This window comes from Aegilops tauschii, chromosome 5 (assembly GCF_002575655.3).
Source record: "Aegilops tauschii subsp. strangulata cultivar AL8/78 chromosome 5, Aet v6.0, whole genome shotgun sequence".
Lineage (NCBI taxonomy): Eukaryota > Viridiplantae > Streptophyta > Magnoliopsida > Poales > Poaceae > Aegilops > Aegilops tauschii.
The window spans coordinates 234102568-234122043 of NC_053039.3; the positions used below are offsets into that span (position 1 = coordinate 234102568).

General features: G+C 45.9%; 2 protein-coding genes across 3 annotated transcripts; both read left to right on the forward strand.

The window, feature by feature from the left end:
* Positions 1 to 519: 519 nt before the first annotated feature.
* On the forward strand, positions 520 to 7258 carry LOC109751462 (uncharacterized). The gene is made up of 5 exons (XM_020310347.4): positions 520 to 1101; positions 1205 to 1590; positions 2165 to 2323; positions 2398 to 2690; positions 6855 to 7258. Exons 1-4 carry the CDS (start codon positions 741 to 743, stop codon positions 2635 to 2637), a joined length of 1146 nt encoding a protein of 381 aa, XP_020165936.3. The 5' UTR covers positions 520 to 740; the 3' UTR covers positions 2638 to 2690; positions 6855 to 7258.
* Positions 7259 to 8287: 1029 nt separating this feature from the next.
* On the forward strand, positions 8288 to 18155 carry LOC109751444 (DDT domain-containing protein PTM). Of its 2 annotated transcripts, none has more exons than XM_040389420.3 (10): positions 8288 to 9940; positions 10054 to 10725; positions 11646 to 12909; positions 14423 to 14720; positions 14815 to 14939; positions 15029 to 15489; positions 15621 to 15649; positions 15761 to 16399; positions 16491 to 17532; positions 17599 to 18155. In XM_040389420.3, the coding sequence occupies exons 1-9, from the start codon at positions 8796 to 8798 to the stop codon at positions 17462 to 17464; spliced, it is 5607 nt and encodes a 1868-aa protein (XP_040245354.1). In that variant the 5' UTR covers positions 8288 to 8795; the 3' UTR covers positions 17465 to 17532; positions 17599 to 18155. The 2 variants fall into 2 exon arrangements, with proteins under 2 accessions (XP_040245354.1, XP_040245353.1); XM_040389419.3 differs by having other exon boundaries at positions 17612 to 18155.
* The last annotated feature ends 1321 nt before the right edge of the window (positions 18156 to 19476 follow it).

Consider the following 19476-nt stretch of genomic DNA (forward strand, 5'->3'; position numbering starts at 1 on the left):
AGAGCGTTGAACAAAGTTTTTTTATGATCCGGCTAATATAATAAGGAAAAGCACCGCACATAATATATGTCCGTGTTATAATGTAAATTGAGTAATTTGTGTCGGTAGACCATGAAAAATTATTCAGGTTTAAATAAAAGCAAAAAATTGCTTTTAATTGGTCAAGTTTTTTTCTTTGTTGCTCTCACTTGAGAGCAAAAAGAAAACATTTTTCATTTGGAAAAAGTGAATATTTTTTAGAACACAAATATTTTGCGAAGCTGTGAACAAAGAAATTTAAACTCGGACATTAAAAAATATTTTTGCCATGGATCACTATCTTACCTTTTTTTTTTGAGAAAAATCACTATCTTACCAACCACTGTAAATTGCCTTTTTTTGAGCGAACCACTGTAAATATGCCCTGTGCACTCTGGTCGGATCGCGGTCTGAAATGGGCCGCTGATATCAATCGACCCATGGGATCCAACGGCCCAACTGCAGCCCTAAACCAAGCACAACGCTAACAGAACCCAACGCCTCTCCTCCTAGGGCTCCACCAGCCGCCGGCTGTCCCGAAGTGTTCCACTCTGGCTCTGCTGCCGCCGACGGCCGGAGCAGTCCCCCAAGTCAGGATCCGACGACTCGGGGGAGCAGAAAGGAAGAAAATCCAACTGCGCGCACCCTGAACTGGGGGAGAGGACGAGGTGCCCTATGAGCGCGATTCACAATTGTCTGATGCGTGGAAGAATCAGCTTCAGATGGATCGAGGAGATGGCCTGAGCTGGGGTGGCGCACAGCGCACGGGGAACAGGTACGCAACCCTAGCAACTCCTGGTAGCGAAGGTAGGAGAGCGGAGGTGCGTGGGGGAAGCTCGGCGGAAGCCGAGCGAACAGCAAAGGCGCAAATGCAGTCCAAGATCAAACGCAGAAACACACAAGGGATCACCTACTTCGGTCTCGTATGGAAGAAAAACAAGAGCGACATGAATGCTATCAACGCGGACGATGTTATCCTTGGAAGCAAGGATGGTGTAGGTTCGTCCATGAAACCAATCTGCTGTCTCTGTCGCAAGCGATATTCCCCAGACTTGATGTACATCCGGTGTGAGAGGTGCAGAAGTAAGCTGATTCCACCTTTGACCTGCCATTTTTTAAGCAAGCAATTTTCGTTTTGCGTTATCTTACCGATCTTTTCCGCATCTTGATATTCTCCTGTATACAGATTGGTTCCATGGAGATGCCTTGAGACTTGAGGAGGCAAAGATTGATGAAGTCATATCCTATAGATGCTGCAGATGTCGGAGGAGGGCAATACCGGGATGTCCTCATTCAGATGATTATTATCATAAGAGGCCTGAACCAGAACCTGTCATCCAAGAAAGTGCAGCTAATATTCCCTCAAGTGAGGAAGCTATTGGCGCAGCAGATGAAAATACATCAAGTGCTTCATTTGGTATATTCGAACAAACTGTAGAAGATATTCATGCTGATTCCTCAGTGCACATGGAAACCTTTGTGCTGGGAAGTAATCAAGAGATGAACTTTGTGGATGGTTCTTACAATTCCGCACATCCATTCGATAAAGTAGATATTAAGCAGGCTATGAAGGTAACACTTGTTCTACCCACAATCTAAAATTGGCATGCTCAGTTTACCCAACTTAAGTTTTTTCCTCCACAGATTTCTGTAGGTTTTTTTAAACGAAAATCATTGTTTGTCAGTAGTTCACCCGTTTCTTTTTGCACGTTTCAATAGCTCATCATTGTATGGTCTCAATTGAACATAAGAAATATTTGTAGCTGTTTTATTGCCGATTGACAATTCTTGGTCTGCATATCCTATTACTTCGATGTATGCCATAATTTTAAGATTCAAGTGCAACAGTAATGAAAGGTGCTTGCAGTTCTTTAGTGCATATGGCTCTAGCCCCAATATGATCATCTATGTGTATGCGAGCAGAGTTGTTAGTATATACGGGAAATATCTAGTGCTCTAAAAGCATTTAGCCAAGTTGGAAATCACAATGTGTGTACATTCATTTATAATGTGTGTCTACTGTCTAAATTGAAATTTGAGTGCAGTTTACTGGAAAAGTGATATTTTATAACAAACACTGGACAAGAGTTCAGTTGCAGTCCATGATATTTTATTTTTGAAAAATCTTGGTTTATCAATTATTCAGGACGCTCGGCCATATGATGCATGCTTTGCATGGTATACGCCTGGTAGTGGTACCTGCCAGCAATTGGACCCTATGGATCCTGTGGATGATGTCCCCCTGCCAGATCCCACAGTGGAGACCAACTTTGAGAAAGACCAAACTGCCGCACTTCACAGAGCTGTATGTGTTATCTTGTCTGCGTAATTCATTCATATTGCCGTGTGATGTTTTTATCGTAAATGCACTTCTTGCAGTATGGTGGTTTTCGGGTTGTTGCTGCGGAGACTGGCTCATTATATGAGCGGATTAGACAGGGGGATTATCTCACTAATGATGAGATCATGGGGACCTTGGACAAGCTTCAGAAAATTGCTCTACACCAAATGAAGGATATTGCCAGCCATGGCGTAGTCTACTCTGAGGTCCCAACACAACCAATGCACAACGCAAGCACCTCCAACACCCGGCCATCTGATCACCAGAGTAGCCTCTAAGACTCTAGCACCAAATGTGATTGCTACAGCATCGTAATGAACTATGCTATCAAGTGAGTAAGCTTTTCTATGGTTGCCGAGAATAATGTTCAATTAATAAGTAATCCTTATCATTGAAGTAATTCCAGAACTCTAGAAACCATGAAGAATTTATTCCATTTTTCTATTTGGATTTTAGCAAACAGGCGTTTACATGAGATTAGTTAAGTAGGTTTGCCTTAGTTGTCTGCTATAAGATAGCCACTTGGAGTCAGATTTCTCTTCCTGGTAGAAAGAGTGACAATGCAGTTTTTGTTAAATAAATTATTAAAACAAGTGCACCAGTCGGTTTCACAGCAGTTGGAGCCTACTTTATCAGATCAAGTTCAAGTGCTGAACCATGAACAAATTGGTGATTTACTGCAGCCCTGTAGCCAGTTCCACTGCAGTTGGAGTCCACTACTAAATTGGGGCCAACTGCAGCGTGCAGGAGGTTGTTGTGAGGGAGACGGGGGTCATAGGCTGTGTAATTGCGTTGGGATCTACTAGTCCAGGGTTCATTGTTTGTTGTTTTAGGTGTATACTGCAGTCTATATGCCCTAGCGGTGCAGACTGTACATGCCAGGGGGGCCTCCCCCAACTTTTTTTAAGGAAAACTGCAAGCAAAGCCCTGTCAGTATTTTTTACTCAAACACGCATCTAATTTCGTGTTGTTTTGTGTTAAAGAAAACACCAAGAAGGCGCAAATTGCCTGCGCCGACAAACAAAAATACTGTACAAAAAGTACCAGCCTGTCTAAGAGGATCTCCAACCACAAATAGCTAATTTGGCCCCCTATATGTCCGCGGACAGCATGGGCTCGCCCCTCATTTGTCCGTGTCCGCAACAGCGCTCCCCATTTCCTAACCCTCAAATACATACACAAGCATGCAACGTCGATCAATACACGTACTTCGATTCCATAGCACATAGTTCATACATAGTCTGAAGATAGCATAGGGAAGTTCATCATACTCCCTCCGTCCCAAATTACTTGTCGCAGAAATGGATGTATCTTGAACTAAAAATACGTCTAGATACATCCATTTCTATGACAAGTAATTCAGGACGGAGGGAGTACATGCCATCAGACTACCACAATAACGGCATGTTCTAATAATTCATAACTATATATAGGCTAAAGCATAAAGTAAAGTAGGACTATAGATAGGGGAAGTTCATCGATGGCCACCCTTGCCCTTGTTGTCTTTGTCGTGGAAGTAGAGGTCGAAGGTGAAGTAGGGCTAGCCACCGGTGCTGGAAGTGTTGGAGGCGGTACCGGACATGTTCTTGTCCGATTACGGGGGCCGGTCGGCGAGGGCACAAACGGCTTGGGTTTGCTCCTTCGTGAGGGCATGGGCGGCACATGCTTGTTGCTTCGCGAGGATCTGGGCACGGGCTTCCTCCGCGCCCTTGTTCTCTGCGGCACGGCACGACTCCTCAATGCCCTCTCCACGAGGGCCTCAATGCCCTCTCCATGAGGGTTTTGGCGTTGATCCAGCGGTGGTGGCGCGCTTCCGACTCTTTGGAGGCCAGGGACCGCTGCTTGACGGCACGGACGACCGGATCCTCCTCGGATCCGGAGGGCACCGGTACCGCAGCGGACAAGCAGAAGCCGCGGCGTGCCTTCGCCTTCTCACGGTGGGCACACTGTGTCTCGACCTCGGAGGAACCACCGCAGCTATCGCATCCGCGACCCTGCGCATTGTTGTTGTTGGCCTCAGACTTCGAGGCCGATGTCGGCACAGGGACAAGCGCCCTCGGCTGGGGTTGCGACGATAGAGCGGACACACGACGCTGCAAGCTTCTGCTGGATGCGGTGCCGCTGTTGGATCCGCATCTGGGCAGCTGTGACGGTGGAGCTCGGGTCTCGACCCTGGACTGGTAGAGCGCGAACCGGACAGCTATCTCCTGCTCGTCCGAGTAGGCACTGAGCTCCTAGTCGATGCCATCATCGGATCTGGACCTGGCGGACTCAGATCTGTTGCTCGCCATACCGGAGATGACCAGAGAGGAGCGAGGCCGAGCGGAAGCAGAGTGGACTGTTCAAAATGGCTAGGATTGCGTCCAGGGCGCTAAAGCGTGCTGATAATGTCAAGAGAGGTCAGGGTAGACCGAACTTGACATGGGAGGAGTCTGTAAGAGAGATCTGAAGGACTGGAGTATCACCAGAAAACTAGCCATGGATAGGGGTGCGTGGAAGCTTGCTATCCATGTGCCAGAACCATGAGTTGGTTCCCAACTTGTTTGGGACTGCAAGGCTTTGTTGTTGTTGTGTTGCGTCCAGGGTGTGGATTGGGCTGGATTTTGTGCTGTCAGGATGGGCCGGCCTGACTAGGCGGACGCGTCCGGGCGGCCCCACATATGAGCTGGGTTTGAGGGGGGCGGAACAGCGGGGACATTTGGGCTAGGTATTTTGGGGGGGGGGGGGGGGGGGTCTGCCCGGACATACGGGGGTGGAATAGGGGGTCCTGTTGCTTACTGTCATGGGAAGGGGTGCCATGTCAGCTTCCTGCACTCCTGAAGTTGTCATTTGCCATATGAGTGAGCAGCTGCAGCCCTAGATCTCTGAATACTGCACCAGACATGGCGCGCAAACGAGCACCCTGTGAGCAGAGGGGAAATGGTTTCAGGCTCCTGTTCACAGAGAGGGCATGCCCGCCAGGTGACCCATTCCAACATCTGTTCTTCGCTGCAAACCAACTGAAATCTTGCATTTCAAAGGAGCCCAGCAATGCTAATTTTGCCGCCAGAGGGGAGCTTCAGTCCGGCCATCAAAGAAAGCATTCCAGGCAGAGTTGGTGGAGTATAACCAGTTCGGCATCAGATAAAGGTATCCTCAATCTTTGGAGCGAGTTGAACGCTCCCAACAAGCTCCCTAGGTGCAAGTACTCCATGATTCCTCATGTCACAAACCCAGCGATCATCCGCTAGATCATCTGCAACTGGTCTGCTGCGCACTCCGTGCTTGCTGACTGCTGCCACCACCTCCGGAGCTAAGTCAGCAATTGATTGACGGTCGATCAAACCATCTAACCAGAACTTGGTGCCTTTTGCAATTCCCTAGAATGACCTTTTTTTTTGGCATGAAACATCACTGTGGCGTTCCTGTCGTAGTTGAGTTTGAACTGAGCCATGGGCCTGTCGAGGCTGGTGCCGCCGCAGCCATGGCCACCTTAGGCACCGCGCCCACCTCATCTTTTGCAGGTTCTTCACCCCAATGCCTCTGTACTCAGTCTGTTGGCACCATGCACGACACACAGGACTCTTGACTCCTTTTCGAAAAGAAGCTGCTCTTCTTTTTTATCTATCGCCTCACACTAACCATCTGGGCACATCCACTGCCAGCAGGTTATGAATTGGAGCAGCTGATGTGACTGTTCAACTAGCACCAGTTTACCGCCCTTTATCATCACACCTAGCTGTCCGTCAATCTTGTCCAGAATCTGTTGAAAGCCCTGATAGTCTTAAACCCAAATTCGCATCCATACGGACTCGAACCCGGATGGTGAGATCATACATCTGCTCTTGTGCACTTTTTTGAGAGAAAATCACATCTGGACTTGGGAAAGATGGGGGTAGAATGATCTTTCTGTGCTCTTAACTGATGGATATGCTTACAATCCCTAAAACAAAATCGGTTCTCACGGAAGAATTGCAATGCAATAAATTCTGTTGGCATAATGAAGAATGAGGTTGCACTTAGTGGCGAAAACAAAACTGCATTTCATATTTTACTAATTTCTCTGTGCCGCTAAAAGGTTGCTGCTTATAAGATTTTATTTTCTGAGGAACTTAGTGAACACAATATTTTATTCCAATCTGTTCGTACATTGTAATTATGAACAGAAGCAATGTTTCTCTTGGTTTACATACATGGTTATTGATGCCTATACAATAGGAATGTGATAATTCAGAAAGGTTCACTTGACAATCGATACTGAAAACCACAATGTAGTCCATAGAACATCAACTCGCCCTATTTTGTGGAGTAAATCTATGCTGCTTTAGGTTCAAATATGTTTTTACCCTATCAACATGCCCTTTTTATATATTGGTTTTTGTCCGTGTTATCAGATTGCATGTGATCAAGGCATTGTAATTTGGACTCCAGCAAGATTCACCTCAACAGTATGATATTTTTTTCTCGAAGCGGATCAACAGTATGATTTAAGCAATTTGTCTGCATTCTTTTTTAGGTGATCTCTCATCAATGCGGCTTGCTCCTTGGGGTTATACTTGAAGCAACAAAGCTGGTTTTTGTGATGATGCTGTTAAGGAACATTTCTTATACTGACGCTGCATAACCCATACTAGCAGCCCATGCCAATATACCCCGTTTTGAGTTCTGTCACCGATGTCTAATTATCTTGGAAGTTCCTGGCTGTACCGTGTTGCTGCTGCATGTGGCGCTGTCACCACTTACCAGCATTTAAGGAGTATATCTTTTTGTTTCTTGCAAAAAAGTTAAGGAGTTTATTTTTCTTTTTGAAAAAATTTAAGGAGTACATTTTTGGCCTTTATGACCATGATTGCTGCAAGCTGGCATGCTCTGTGGACCGTTCTTGAGTTATATACATGTTCTGGGTCGTCTTACTAGGCATGTACGTTGCGCATTCTGGCAAAAGTTGTTTTGCTCGTGGAAATACACCGTGTACCCCAAAATACCTGAGATTGTTTGTTTATATGTACAAACAAATTTCAAGAAACCAAGCCATGTGAAATAAACGACCAGCCTCTTGCTATGAGACAGACTGGTAAAAGTACTTATGACCTAAAGAGGCATGTCCCGAATAGGAAACGATTTGCACCAGCAGGCTAGCACTAGATTGATCTGTACGAGGAATGATGGGTCGAATAGTGCCAACCCATTCATGGTGACTTTTTTTGTACTACAAAATTCTGCATCAGTTGATAAGAGTCGGGCGTGAATTCTTTTCGATTGTATTGCGCCGATGCGAAGTTTCGGATCAACCCTTTATGAACAGTGCGCGTGATAACGCGGCGTGTACAACAAACATGTTGCTGGTACGCGATAAGCAAAGCAGCTGAGAGCAGAGCACTGGCCCAAGCAGAATTGCAACTAGGCGTGTGTGCGTGTGTGTGTGGCAGTCGCTGGCACGCCACGACCAGTCTACCCGTAAAAACCTGGAGGAGCAGGTCAAGCCCGGTGCTTGGCGCGCGCCAACCGTTGGCCCGGCCTCCCCCTAGCCCTACTACCTCTACCCCGAGCGAGCAGTGCACCACCCCCTCCTCCCCTGACACCCACGGCGACTCCCTCCACCGTTTTGAATTTGAAAAAAGTGCAGCGCCACCCCGCCTCCATCCTGCTCGCTCGCGTCGCCGGGGCAACGAGATCGAGCGGCCGTCCGTCGTACCACTGCCGCTGCCCTCCCGCTTGCCCGGTTGAGCCGAGCCAGGCGGGCTGGACGGACACGACGAGGGGACCTGCCACGCACGCGGTTCCCCCTACCCGTCCATCCGCACCGGGTCGCGCCCGCCATCCGCCCGCACCACGTGAGCTGGCCCCGCCCCTCACTCCCACCGCCCGCGTGGCCCCACCTCGCGTCACGTGGATCCGGCTCCAGCAGCGCGAGTAACCCGACCCGCACAAGGCGACACGGACCGGAGTGACGCGACGCGAGCCCGAGTGCGGCCTTGCCCTTGCCTTCCCCTCCTCGTGCTCGCTCGCCTCGCCTCGCCTGTGCAGTTCTCGCTCTCCCTTTCCTTTTCCTCAACCCCTTCCCTTCCCTGCCCTGCCCTCCTCGCCCATTCCTCATCTGCTCCTCGCCTCCACCCCACCACCTCCTCCTCCTCGCTCCCGCCGCCCCCACCCCCGCCCCCGTCCCCCCCGCCGCCGCCGCGCAGCCCTGCGAATCCCCGCCGCCGATCGACTCCCGACCGCCCGATTCCCCGCTGTTCCTCGCTCCGGGCCTTGGGCTGTCACGCCGCCGCCAGCGCGTCGCGAGGTTCAGCGGACTCTCCAGATTCGCATCTAACCACACCCGGCCACTCCGTGAGCCCGCCCCTCCGGGAATTCTGCCGGAATCTCGCCCGGGGAGCTCGCGATTCGCGGCGCGGATGCTTGTCTAGGCAGGCGCCGCGCCACTCGGTTCGCTAGGGTTTTCGCGTCCGATGCTATGGACCCCGCGGCGGCTCAGCCCCGGGAAGCTGCTGATCGGACGCCTGCCGAGGACCCTCCCGCCGTCGCCACGTCCGCGGCGCCACTTGCTGACGAGGTGGTGGAAGAGATCGCGGAGGCCAGCGCGGCGGCGGGACTGGGAGAAGAAGAACCCCCTGCTGCGGCGCCCGTGGCCGTCACGAGTGAGCCCAAGGCGGAGGAGACGGCTGGAGGCACCACAACGGAGCAACAGAGTATCGTCTTGGCCTTGCTGAGTGGGGGGAAGATGGATGCGGACGATTGCTGCACGGGGGACGCAGATCATGCTGCGGCCCCTGTGGCGAGCGAAACGAAGACTGTGGTAGATGACATCACCATTCAGGAGCAAGAGCATGCTCTGGCAACTGAGGTGAAGATGGAGGAAGAGGATCAACAGCCCACCCAACCTGCTGCTGCCCGTCAGGTGAAAGAGGAGGAGGGGGAATGCTTGGTGGGCCGCTACATCAGCCAGACTGCTGATGATGGTACAAGGATTCGTCTTGGGAAGGTTGCATCATACGACACCAGCATTGGGACCTACAGCGTGGTGTTTGAGGATGGACAGAGTGAGGAGCTGGGGCATCCTCAGCTCCAGGAGTTACTCATGACTGAGGAAAATGGTGCATCTGGCATGAAAGTTAGCTGCAGGAAGAGGAAGCTGGACCTGGTCGTTTCATCAGGGACCGCCACGGTGCTCAATGGTCCGCCAACTACTAGACAGAAGGTTGATGCATGTCAAATGCCTGATGCATCCCAGCAAAGTGGATCTGGCTCAGATGTATCAGAGGATGTGGAATCTTCCAGCAATTCATCAGATTCTACTAAAGAATTGGCAATCGTAACGTGCCTGCCAGTTCAGGGCCCAGAGTTGCCTCCGTCATCAGGCGATATTGATGTGCCGGGGGAGTCCATAAGTCACCTCTTTTCTGTTTATAACTTCCTCCGTTCATTCAGTGTGCAGCTGTTCCTCAGTCCATTTGGCATGGATGATTTTGTTGCATCCATTAATTGCTCTGTGCAGAGTACATTGTTCGATGCTGTACATGTCTCGCTGCTGCGGGCGCTGAGGCGGCAGCTTGAGACTAAATCCTCTGAAGGATCAGAGCTTGCTTCAAATTGCTTGAAGTATGTAACCTATCAACCCTCCATTTGGTGGAATCATTATCATTTTAGTGAATCTTGTGTCCTTTTACTTCAATACTGATTTTTTTCTGTCAATTTTTCTCAAATATTTGCAGGTATCTAGATTGGTCATTGCTAGATGCACTGACTTGGCCAACTTTGTTACTGGAGTACCTCTATGTAATGGGTTGCATCAAGAGTCTAGGGGGGAAGAGTTTTGCTCGAAGCCTCTTGGCCCTTGAATATTATAAGCTTCCTGTTACCATGAAGCTTAGGGTCCTCCAAATACTCTGCGATCATGCCATTGATTCTGAAGAACTCAAAACTGAACTGGAGGCACGGGAGGCCTATAATGAGGAACTGGAATATGAGATGGATTCCAGTAATTTCTCAGAGGCTGGATCACGAGTAGTCCTGACTAGGCCCTCAAGGGTTTCTGCTTGCAAAAAGATTGAAGATTCCCAGAATCTGGAAGCTGCTCCAAATGTAACAAGTCCAGAAGCTGTTGTAGCAAATGCATCCCTGGATGGCAACAGTGACGATTGCCGAATATGTGGAATGGATGGGACTCTTGTATGCTGTGATGGCTGCCCATGGGCATATCACTCAAGATGTATTGGTCTGAACAAAGCATTTCTGCCCCAGGGACTTTGGTTCTGTCCAGAATGTGTGGTTAACAAGCTTGGGCCAACATCTTCAAGGATAGAGCGTGGGGCAAGAGGAGCTCAAATGTTTGGCATTGACATGTGTGAGAGACTCTTCCTGGGATCCTGCAACTATCTGCTTGTGTAAGTTCTTGCATCTCAATCCTGCATTATTTGGTGTTTACCAGCGATCCAAGAAATAGAGCGATTATCTTAATTAGCTGTCATTTAGAACTCGTTGGTTGTTTCCATTTCTTTGGATGTCAGGCTTGCTCTTTGCGCTTGTTGGGTTCGACGAAGCAGTTTTTTTTTCCTTGTAAAGCTCGGGCCATTCTTTTGGAAAAGGTGTTTTTTTTTACATATTTTCTGCCACATGTGGAGGCCCCCCTATGGACTCCACTACTTTCCCAACATTGTGGATCATCGAGGCGCCAGATTTCCCTCTGCGGCCCACGAACCCGGAGGGCTTTTTCATAGACATAGAGGGTGGTTCTACTTGTGAGAGTTCTTTCGGTGGAGGGGAACCTTCTACTAGAAACCCTTCCCCGTCCCTACGTTGCTAGTTGGTAGTCATAGAGCAATGGAATCTCTGGGGCACATTTTCTCATTCACTCTGCATAGCCAGTCCTACATCGATAAATGCTGCTATTAATGTTGAATTTTACAGTACATGTTTCCTTTTTTTTTGGGGGAGGGGGGGGGGGGGGGGTCTGAAATAAGGGCAAACATGTGAGCTGTATAAGGTTAGGTGGAACTTAATTAATGTAGGGAAAACCATATTCTATTGGACCTGATAACCACAGTTATGAATTTAAGGACAGCAAGTCTTCTACTATCATATGCCCTTCCTAATCTCATGTAGTTCAGCCATTTGTTTCGTCTTTCCCCTTTGTCAATTCTGCTTTTGCACCTGTTCACAGCTGACTCTTGATCCGTATTTTTTTTAGTGCGTAGCCGTAGTTTGAGTGCTGCCCCATAAATACCAGCCTTTTTCTCCGGCCTGTACCTGGAAATATATTTCTGTCCTAAATTTTCTTTAATGGTAATTCTGTCAAATAATGCAGGACTGAAACATCTTCGAATGCAGAGTCTTATGCAAGTTATTACAATCAGTATGATGTTGTCAAGGTCATCCAAGTACTTGCCCTTTCAGATGCATATACAGCTATATGTAGGAGAATAACAGAGTACTGGCCCCACCTGCTAGATGTATTTCAGAACGAGAGGTCAAAAATAGGTAAAAATACTGATGCAAGCTATGCTCTACAATGCAATACGTTGCTGAGTGCTACTCCAAATGAAGCAGTAGATGGAAGTGTCCGTTCAATCTTAAAAGATGGTGGTGAGAGTAAAACAGCAGTATTTTCTGAAGTAGATGTGCAGCACAAATTTGTGGCTAATCAATTTACAGTGTGCTCTGGCGATCAACTGGAGGAACAAAACATGGTGACTAGTGTAGATGGTACTGAGAACAACAACCTACAAACTTCTTTAGCTCAGAATGACGTACATACTACACCAATCAATGGAGCTTTTGGATCCTCGGGGTTATCCTCAGTTTCTCATCAGAATGGCTCCATGGTAGCTGGTTTGTCTAACATAACACATGCACAGCCAGCATATCCGTTAATTCGTGCAGACTTGTCCACCTCCTTTTCAGGGATGAAAGATAATGCCATGTCCAGAGAAGATATTGGGAGCGCCATTTCTGTGAAGGCAGACTCATCTTCTGCATCTCAAAATAAACATCCCTTTGGAAACGTGATTGGTGGCAAGGCAGCTAAATTGTCATCATTTAAACCTCAGGCTTACATGAATCTTTACAATCATGGCAATATCGCAGCATCTGCTGCCGCTAATCTAGCTGTTCTTACATCAGATGAAGGAAAAGTTGCAGCATCTCAAGTCATCACAAATCCAAGGAAGAAAATGGCTGCTGACTGCGCTCTACAAGTGAAAGCATTTTCCTCAGCAGCTGCTCAATTTGTTTGGCCATGTACCGAAAAGAAGGTTATGGAAGTCCCAAGAGATAGATGTGGCTGGTGCCTTGCCTGTAAAAGTTCGGCAATTGGAAATAAAAAGGCTTGTTTTCTTAATTTAGCCACTGCAAATGCTTCCAAAGGATCTGCTCGCATTTTTAGTGCCATGCATGTAATCAAAGGTTCCGAGAGCCATTTCCCCAGCATCGTTGCTTATCTGACCAACATGGAGGAGAGTTTACGTGGCCTTTTAGTTGGTTCCCTACAAGACATGCAGCAGAGACAACGATGGCATAAACAGCTACAAGAAGCTTCCAACTGCAGAACTATAATACCCCTCTTGCTTGAAGTGAGTTCTAGGATTCAAACTAATTTTTAAGTATCCTTGATACTTGTCAGTAATACTTTGAAGAACAGAATTGTTGGTTTACCACTTTACTTGTGCGTATTTAGGGACACACTAGTTAATAGTCACGTCATCACGTGGAATCTAGTGTTACTTTCCAGCAAAAAAATAAATATCTAGTGTTACAAAATCAGGAAACATAGTTAATGCAGCATTTAGTCTCTGCGTGTTTCAATCGTGTCTTCATTACAGACGTATTTTCTGGGGAAGGGACCAACTCTGAATTGCAGCCCTTGACCCACCTTGACCCAATGAAGGGATGGTCAAGACCTCACAGCTTTCAAATACACAATAAGGCTGGTCATAGTGGGAGTAACTTAGCTAGTAACATAACGCACCCCAAGGCAAGTTTGCTTATGTGGCAAGTAGTTAATGAGGAGAGAGGTTTTTTTGGTAAATAATATGTTACTGTAACATAACACACCCCAATGCAAATGAGTCTACATCTAAGTAAATGAAGGCTTGCATGATAGAAACATAGACTAGTAACATATGCATGTTACTAGTCTAAGTTACTTCCCACTATGACCAGCCTGAGATCACTGAGCCTTCAAATACCCCACCACCTCGCAGCTACAGTGATCCCAAGCAATTCCGCGTTCACTGGCGAGGCACACAACCACCTCTCTAAACCTTAATAACAACCGGGCGGAGGATTTCAACATGCCATATACACCTCGGTCTCCTGTAATAATGCCACGAGAACTGATCTCGTATTCTTTTTCTTGGGTCGGTCGAGATCCACCACACAAAATCTTTCCATATATAGCTTGAATTTGAACTCATACCTTATACGAGTATTTATTGATTTTCTTCAATTGTTTGAGATTGCAGAAATTGCATGGATAACTCGATAATATATTTAGATGGAGTCTGCCTCTCCTTCTATTTTTGTATTTCTAGTTGGATTCAAGGGTTAAGATACTGTACTTTCTGCAACTTTACTAAGTTTTGGTGCATCCTAAAGAAAAATATGGTTATGGGAGCTAGTCTTGAAGAAAGGACATGAACAAGTGTGGTAATCAATAGCAGATTTGGGGGAGGGTTTCTGCAATGGTAGCAAATAGAGGCGATATACAGGGGTAACATAACTAGGCATATTTCTAGAAACAGAGTAACTCAATCTAAAAGGTATATTCCAATAAAAGCTGATATGAATATGTTATTATATGACGCAACTACGCAAGTAAAGAGCAGAAAAGTGTGGGTGGCAATTTTGTGAAGCGCTTCATGGAAAGGTCTTTATTAGGCAAAATAAAATAATATGGAAAATATAATGGCATATTTAGTGCTGTTACATTCGTGCTAGTATCACTTGCTTCTGTGCATCAAGTTGGGTACACAATAATAGCCGTAACATAATGTTGAGAGCCCTGCAGAAATTATTGCATTAAATAGCAGTGGAAAACAAAATATATTTGTTATCTAATAAAAAGTTGCTACATTTCGTGTGCAGTTGGAGAGCAATATTCGTGGGATAGCATTTTCTGCAAGCTGGTTGAAGCTAATGGATGATTGGCCTGTGAAATCTCCTGGTGTATCTGCTGGACCATCCCGTTCTGCAGCATACCAAAAACGTGGAACTGGTGGAAGGCGGGGCAGAAAACGTTTGTTGGCATCTGAATCTTCTACTGTTACTGATGATGACAAGAGCTGGAAAGAGGTAAATTGGTGGAATGGAGGAAATATTTCTAAATGTATTTTGCAGAAGGGGGTTCTTCCAAGTTCGGCCGTAAGAAAAGCTGCTCGTCAAGGTACTGCTCATCTTTGGCTATTGTTATGACTATCATTCCATCCTCTGTTTGCATTGAGGGTAAGAATAAATTGACATGTTATGTTGCTCAATAGGTGGTAAAAGAAAGATAGCAGGTCTATCTTATCATGAAACTTCCAATTTTCCAAGACGAACTCGACAATTTGGTTGGCGAGCATGTGTTGGGTTAAGCCATAATTCATCTCAACTTGCTCTGCAGGTTAGCATCTTGAACATGATTCCTAATGTTTAAAAGAGTTACTCTGACTTAAATTAACAATGTTCCTAATATATATATATCTATCTCAGGTTAGATACCTTGACGCTCATATAAAATGGAAGGAATTCATCCCTCCAGACCAAATTCCTTCAGATGGAAAAAGTTCTGATGCTGACCATTCTGCTTTCAGAAACGCAGTGGTTTGTGATAAAAAAGTAGTCGATGGTAACATAAGATATGCACTGAAGTTTTCAAACCAGAAGCATCTTCCTGTGCGTGTAACCAAGAATATCTTGGAAGCAGAAGATAATCAGGATGAGAATGGCAAATTGTGGTTTTCTGAAATCCATGTCCCACTGTATTTAGTAAGGGATTTTGAGCAGAAAGCTGGGGTTAGCTCCTCGCCTAGTCCAGGAATCATATTCTCTAACAGTTTCACAAATTTCTACCAAAGACGAGTAAAGGCAACCATCGGAGATATCTTTTTCTATCTCTTTCACAAGGGAGATGTATATCCCTGCTCCTCATGTGAGAAGGATGTGGCCTTCAGGTGTCCTCTTCTTCACATCTCTGTTGCGCTCATTCAATTATTCTTTTCTTGTCACTGCAAAAAAAAATTCTTGTATAGCAACCGATTTTCTTCACTTCTCATATGTGTTTTGTTGGATGAATCATATGTAGGGATGCCGTAAAGTGTACCTCTTGTCAAGGTATGTACCAGTTTATTGGCATGTTCTTAAAGTTGTCCCCCCCCCCCCCCCCCCCCCCCCCTCATGTGCGGTTAAAAAGATACCTAGTCGATAACCATGAATATTTTGCAGGCAATTGCCATAAAGAGTGCACTTCAGGATCTGTTGGCAGCAAAGGAGGCAATACTGCTCCGAATTTGATGTGCAAGTTATGCTTTCAGAAGCGTAATCTCACCCAGACCAAGACAAATGCAAATTCTGCCTTGTCTCAACAAAAGAGTAATGGCCAACTGCCAGTGACTGCTCCCAAAATAATCTTCACGGTTCGTTCTGCCCATTCTTCTGAACCAGCCATGAATGTCGCGGCTAAGGTTGAAGCTCAGCCAGTTGCAAAGGTGGAAACTCAGCCAACGAAGGTGGAAACCCAGACAGTCATGAAGGTGGAAACCCAGCCAATACCAAAGGCAGAATCTGGACCTATTACAAATGTGGCGACTCAAAATATTGCAGGGGTGCAGGTTCAGCCTAAGGCTAAAACTAAAAAGCCGAAGACAGAAAAGCCAAAAAAACCTAAAAAAGTTCAGGTTATCACATACTTTGGTCTTGTTTGGAGGAAACATAAGAATGACATTGGTGGAGAAGATTTCAGGGCCAATGATGTAATCCTAAAAAGCAAGGATGGTATAGGTTCTTCAATAAAACCAGCTTGCTGTCTCTGTAACAAACCTTATAGTCCAGATTTCATGTATGTCCGCTGTGAGAGGTGCCAAAGTAAGTATGTTTCTCATTATTGTTGCTTAAAGATACATGTTTTGCGTTATCTTTTATTTTCTTAAACATCTTGGTATCCTCCTGCATACAGAGTGGTTTCATGGTGATGCCTTGCAGCTTGAGGAAGAAAGAATAACTGAAGTGGTTCAGTACCGATGCTGTAGATGCCGAAGGAGAGCCATACCACAATGTCCTCATTCAGATGATTATAGGGAGCCTGAACCAGAAGTCAGTGAACAAACAGCTACTGTGTCATCACAATCAACTATGCTCTCTGGTGAGGAGACTTTTGCTGTAGCAGTTCAAGATCCACTGCTTGCTTCATATGGAATAGTTGAACCGATTGGGGAGGAGTCAATGAATGCTGATTTGTCAATGAACATGGGAAGCCTTATGCCAGGAAGCAATCAGAAGTTGTCCATAAGAAGGGCACAAGTTAAGAATTCTGAATACCTTGATCAAGCTGGAACATCAGTGAATGGGTATTATGTTCAGAACCAAACTCCAGGGGATGCAAACATTAATTTCAGTCATATGAATGAATTTTCCATGTCAGAGGCTGATGGTGTGGATGCTTCGGAGCTATTAGGGTGGGATTTTACCCAAGGAAACGGATATGCTGCTGGTCCTGATCAGGGCACTAATTCCCAGTGGAATGACACTAGCGGGGGCAGCATTGTGGCTGAGGAATATGAACCACAGACCTATTTCTCATTCACAGAGTTGCTCGAAGCTGATGATACACAGTTCGATAACACATTCGGGATGTCTACTGGTCTGCAAGATGATGGTAACTTTGCAGGAAGCTTTGATCAGCAGGGGGCTAGTTTTGATGAATTTACTTTCATGGTAGAAGAAGAGTCTTCAAATATACACTTCCCAGCAAATGATCCATCCATTGACGAGTTAGTGTGCCACAAGTGCAAGGATCCTCAACAACCACCTGATCTCAAATGTTCTTCCTGTGGCCTGCGTGTACACCATCAGTGCTCACCTTGGCAGGAAAGTGGACAGCCTGGTGACAGTGCCAATTGGAGGTGTGGTACTTGTCGGGAGTGGCAATGATGAGCTTTCAACTTCATTACATTGGTTACCCGAGTGCCCGGAGCGAATGCTGCCGATTGTTATGGCAGGTAAGCTTCCATTTGATGACTCGCATTATTGCTGCAAACAAGAATTGGGTTTACCGTGTTGATCAGTCTTTCTGTTTAGGTGGAATGTATATCCCATGAAGGGTGCTGGGGAATATCAATGGAATTTTTTTCAGTCTAGCTGTTGGTATGCGGTGATGGCGATCCTGTGGAACTGAAGTCGGCGTTGGTTACTGGACATACTCTTAATCATCAGAAAGCTAGACTAGTTATACCGTCTGTGCGAAGTTGACATTGTACATACTAAAGGATGGGTCTCCGGTGGCCGTTTTCCATTCTTTAGGTGGTTTATTTAGGGGGAGAGTTATAGAACTAGTGCTGTTAGCAGCAGGTCATATGGGACTAGAAAGCCAGGTTCCTTTCGGTGTGTCCTCTTGCATTCTCTCTGTTCTTCCGTTTACCAGATAGAAGTGCCTCTTTCACTCTTCGTTAGAGTGGCTGTTGTTATCCTTGATATCTTGTCTGCCATGTTAAAATGCTTACTCATCTCCATGCCTCTTGCGCTTGCTCGTGCGAACGTGCGGCAGAAGAGGAAAGTGGAGAAGTGGGGCATTTAGTGTGTGCTATTGACTTGGGAAATCGCTATCCGTTGTGACTTGTGACTATGCCTAGTTTTCCCCCATCAAGTTTGATTTTTTCCCCATGTTTGCCACGTAGTGTGACTATGCCTAGCCAAAGTGACTCTTTCTACGTTTACAAAATACCATTACGAAATGCCCTGCAACTCCACTTGGGGCCTACAAAAAAAATATGATTGAGAAAACTCAAGAACTCCACGTGCATGAATAAGAAAAGAAAAGAAGTTATTTTTATAAACCGTTAGGTGAACCATGGGTTTTGTTCAGGGGAGTAAACTTGAAAATGCCAACTGGAGGCTGAGCTTCATGGAGGCCTTAATTTGAAAACTTTAAATTCAAACTTTTCATTTTCCAAAAATTCTGAAAAAAACCCCACATGTACATTGAGACATAATGTACATGTGTGTACATTTTCAGGTCTAAATACGTTAAAATGAGAGCTACACAAAAAGAAAACAAACCCGTGACTTTTTAGCATATATGTACTGTTCATCCTCAAATCCTATTTTTTTCATGCAGCTCGCAATTCAAGGTTTTTGATCCTGAATCTTTGTATGCATGTGCATTTATTTTACAAGTTTTTGAAACTAATTTTTTTGATTTTATAAAAAAATTAAGGCCTCCATGGAGCACAGTCTTCAAAATGCCCTATTCGAGTAAACTCGCCTTTTCTTTCTAATAAGGAATAATACAGAAAAATGCCTTATTCAACATGGACGAGAGAAGTTTTAACTTACCCAACTCAACACAACTTCAACTTATTCTTTGTCTCATTGCTCGTTCCCAACCCTTAGCCGATGCCGTTGTCAAAGGTCTCCTCCACGCCACCATCTCTTAGTTCGGTGACAAAAGGAGTGGGGACCCCTTTGTTTTTTTTCTTTTTACTTAGCTTTTGTTTCCCCGGTGGCATCAACGAGGTGGTGCGGCGATGGCGTGTTGAAATAAGATCTTTGACTTTATAAAACAACGACATCCATGAAAGAAAAACTATTATAGCCAACAATGGTTATTTCAAATTTGGCTAAAGAGTCACATATATATAAATAACTTACCTACTTCATTGCACATACAAAAGGGTGAAAAAGACAAAGTATAGGGCTAACGCAGTTGGCACCCGTATCAAAGAAACCTAGAAGATCAGATCCGTGCACGTTTTGTGATATCTCTGACAACATAACATTTTGTGTTACCTGATGTGGGGAGTCATGTGGGGAGGCCGATGGCTGAGAAGGGACATGGAGTTAGCGGCACCCATGTTTAGAGTGGTGGAAGGCGACAAAACCCACATGTTGGCACCCCTCTTATGATATGGATGACAGTGGGGATTGAAAAGAGATGGTAAGAGAGA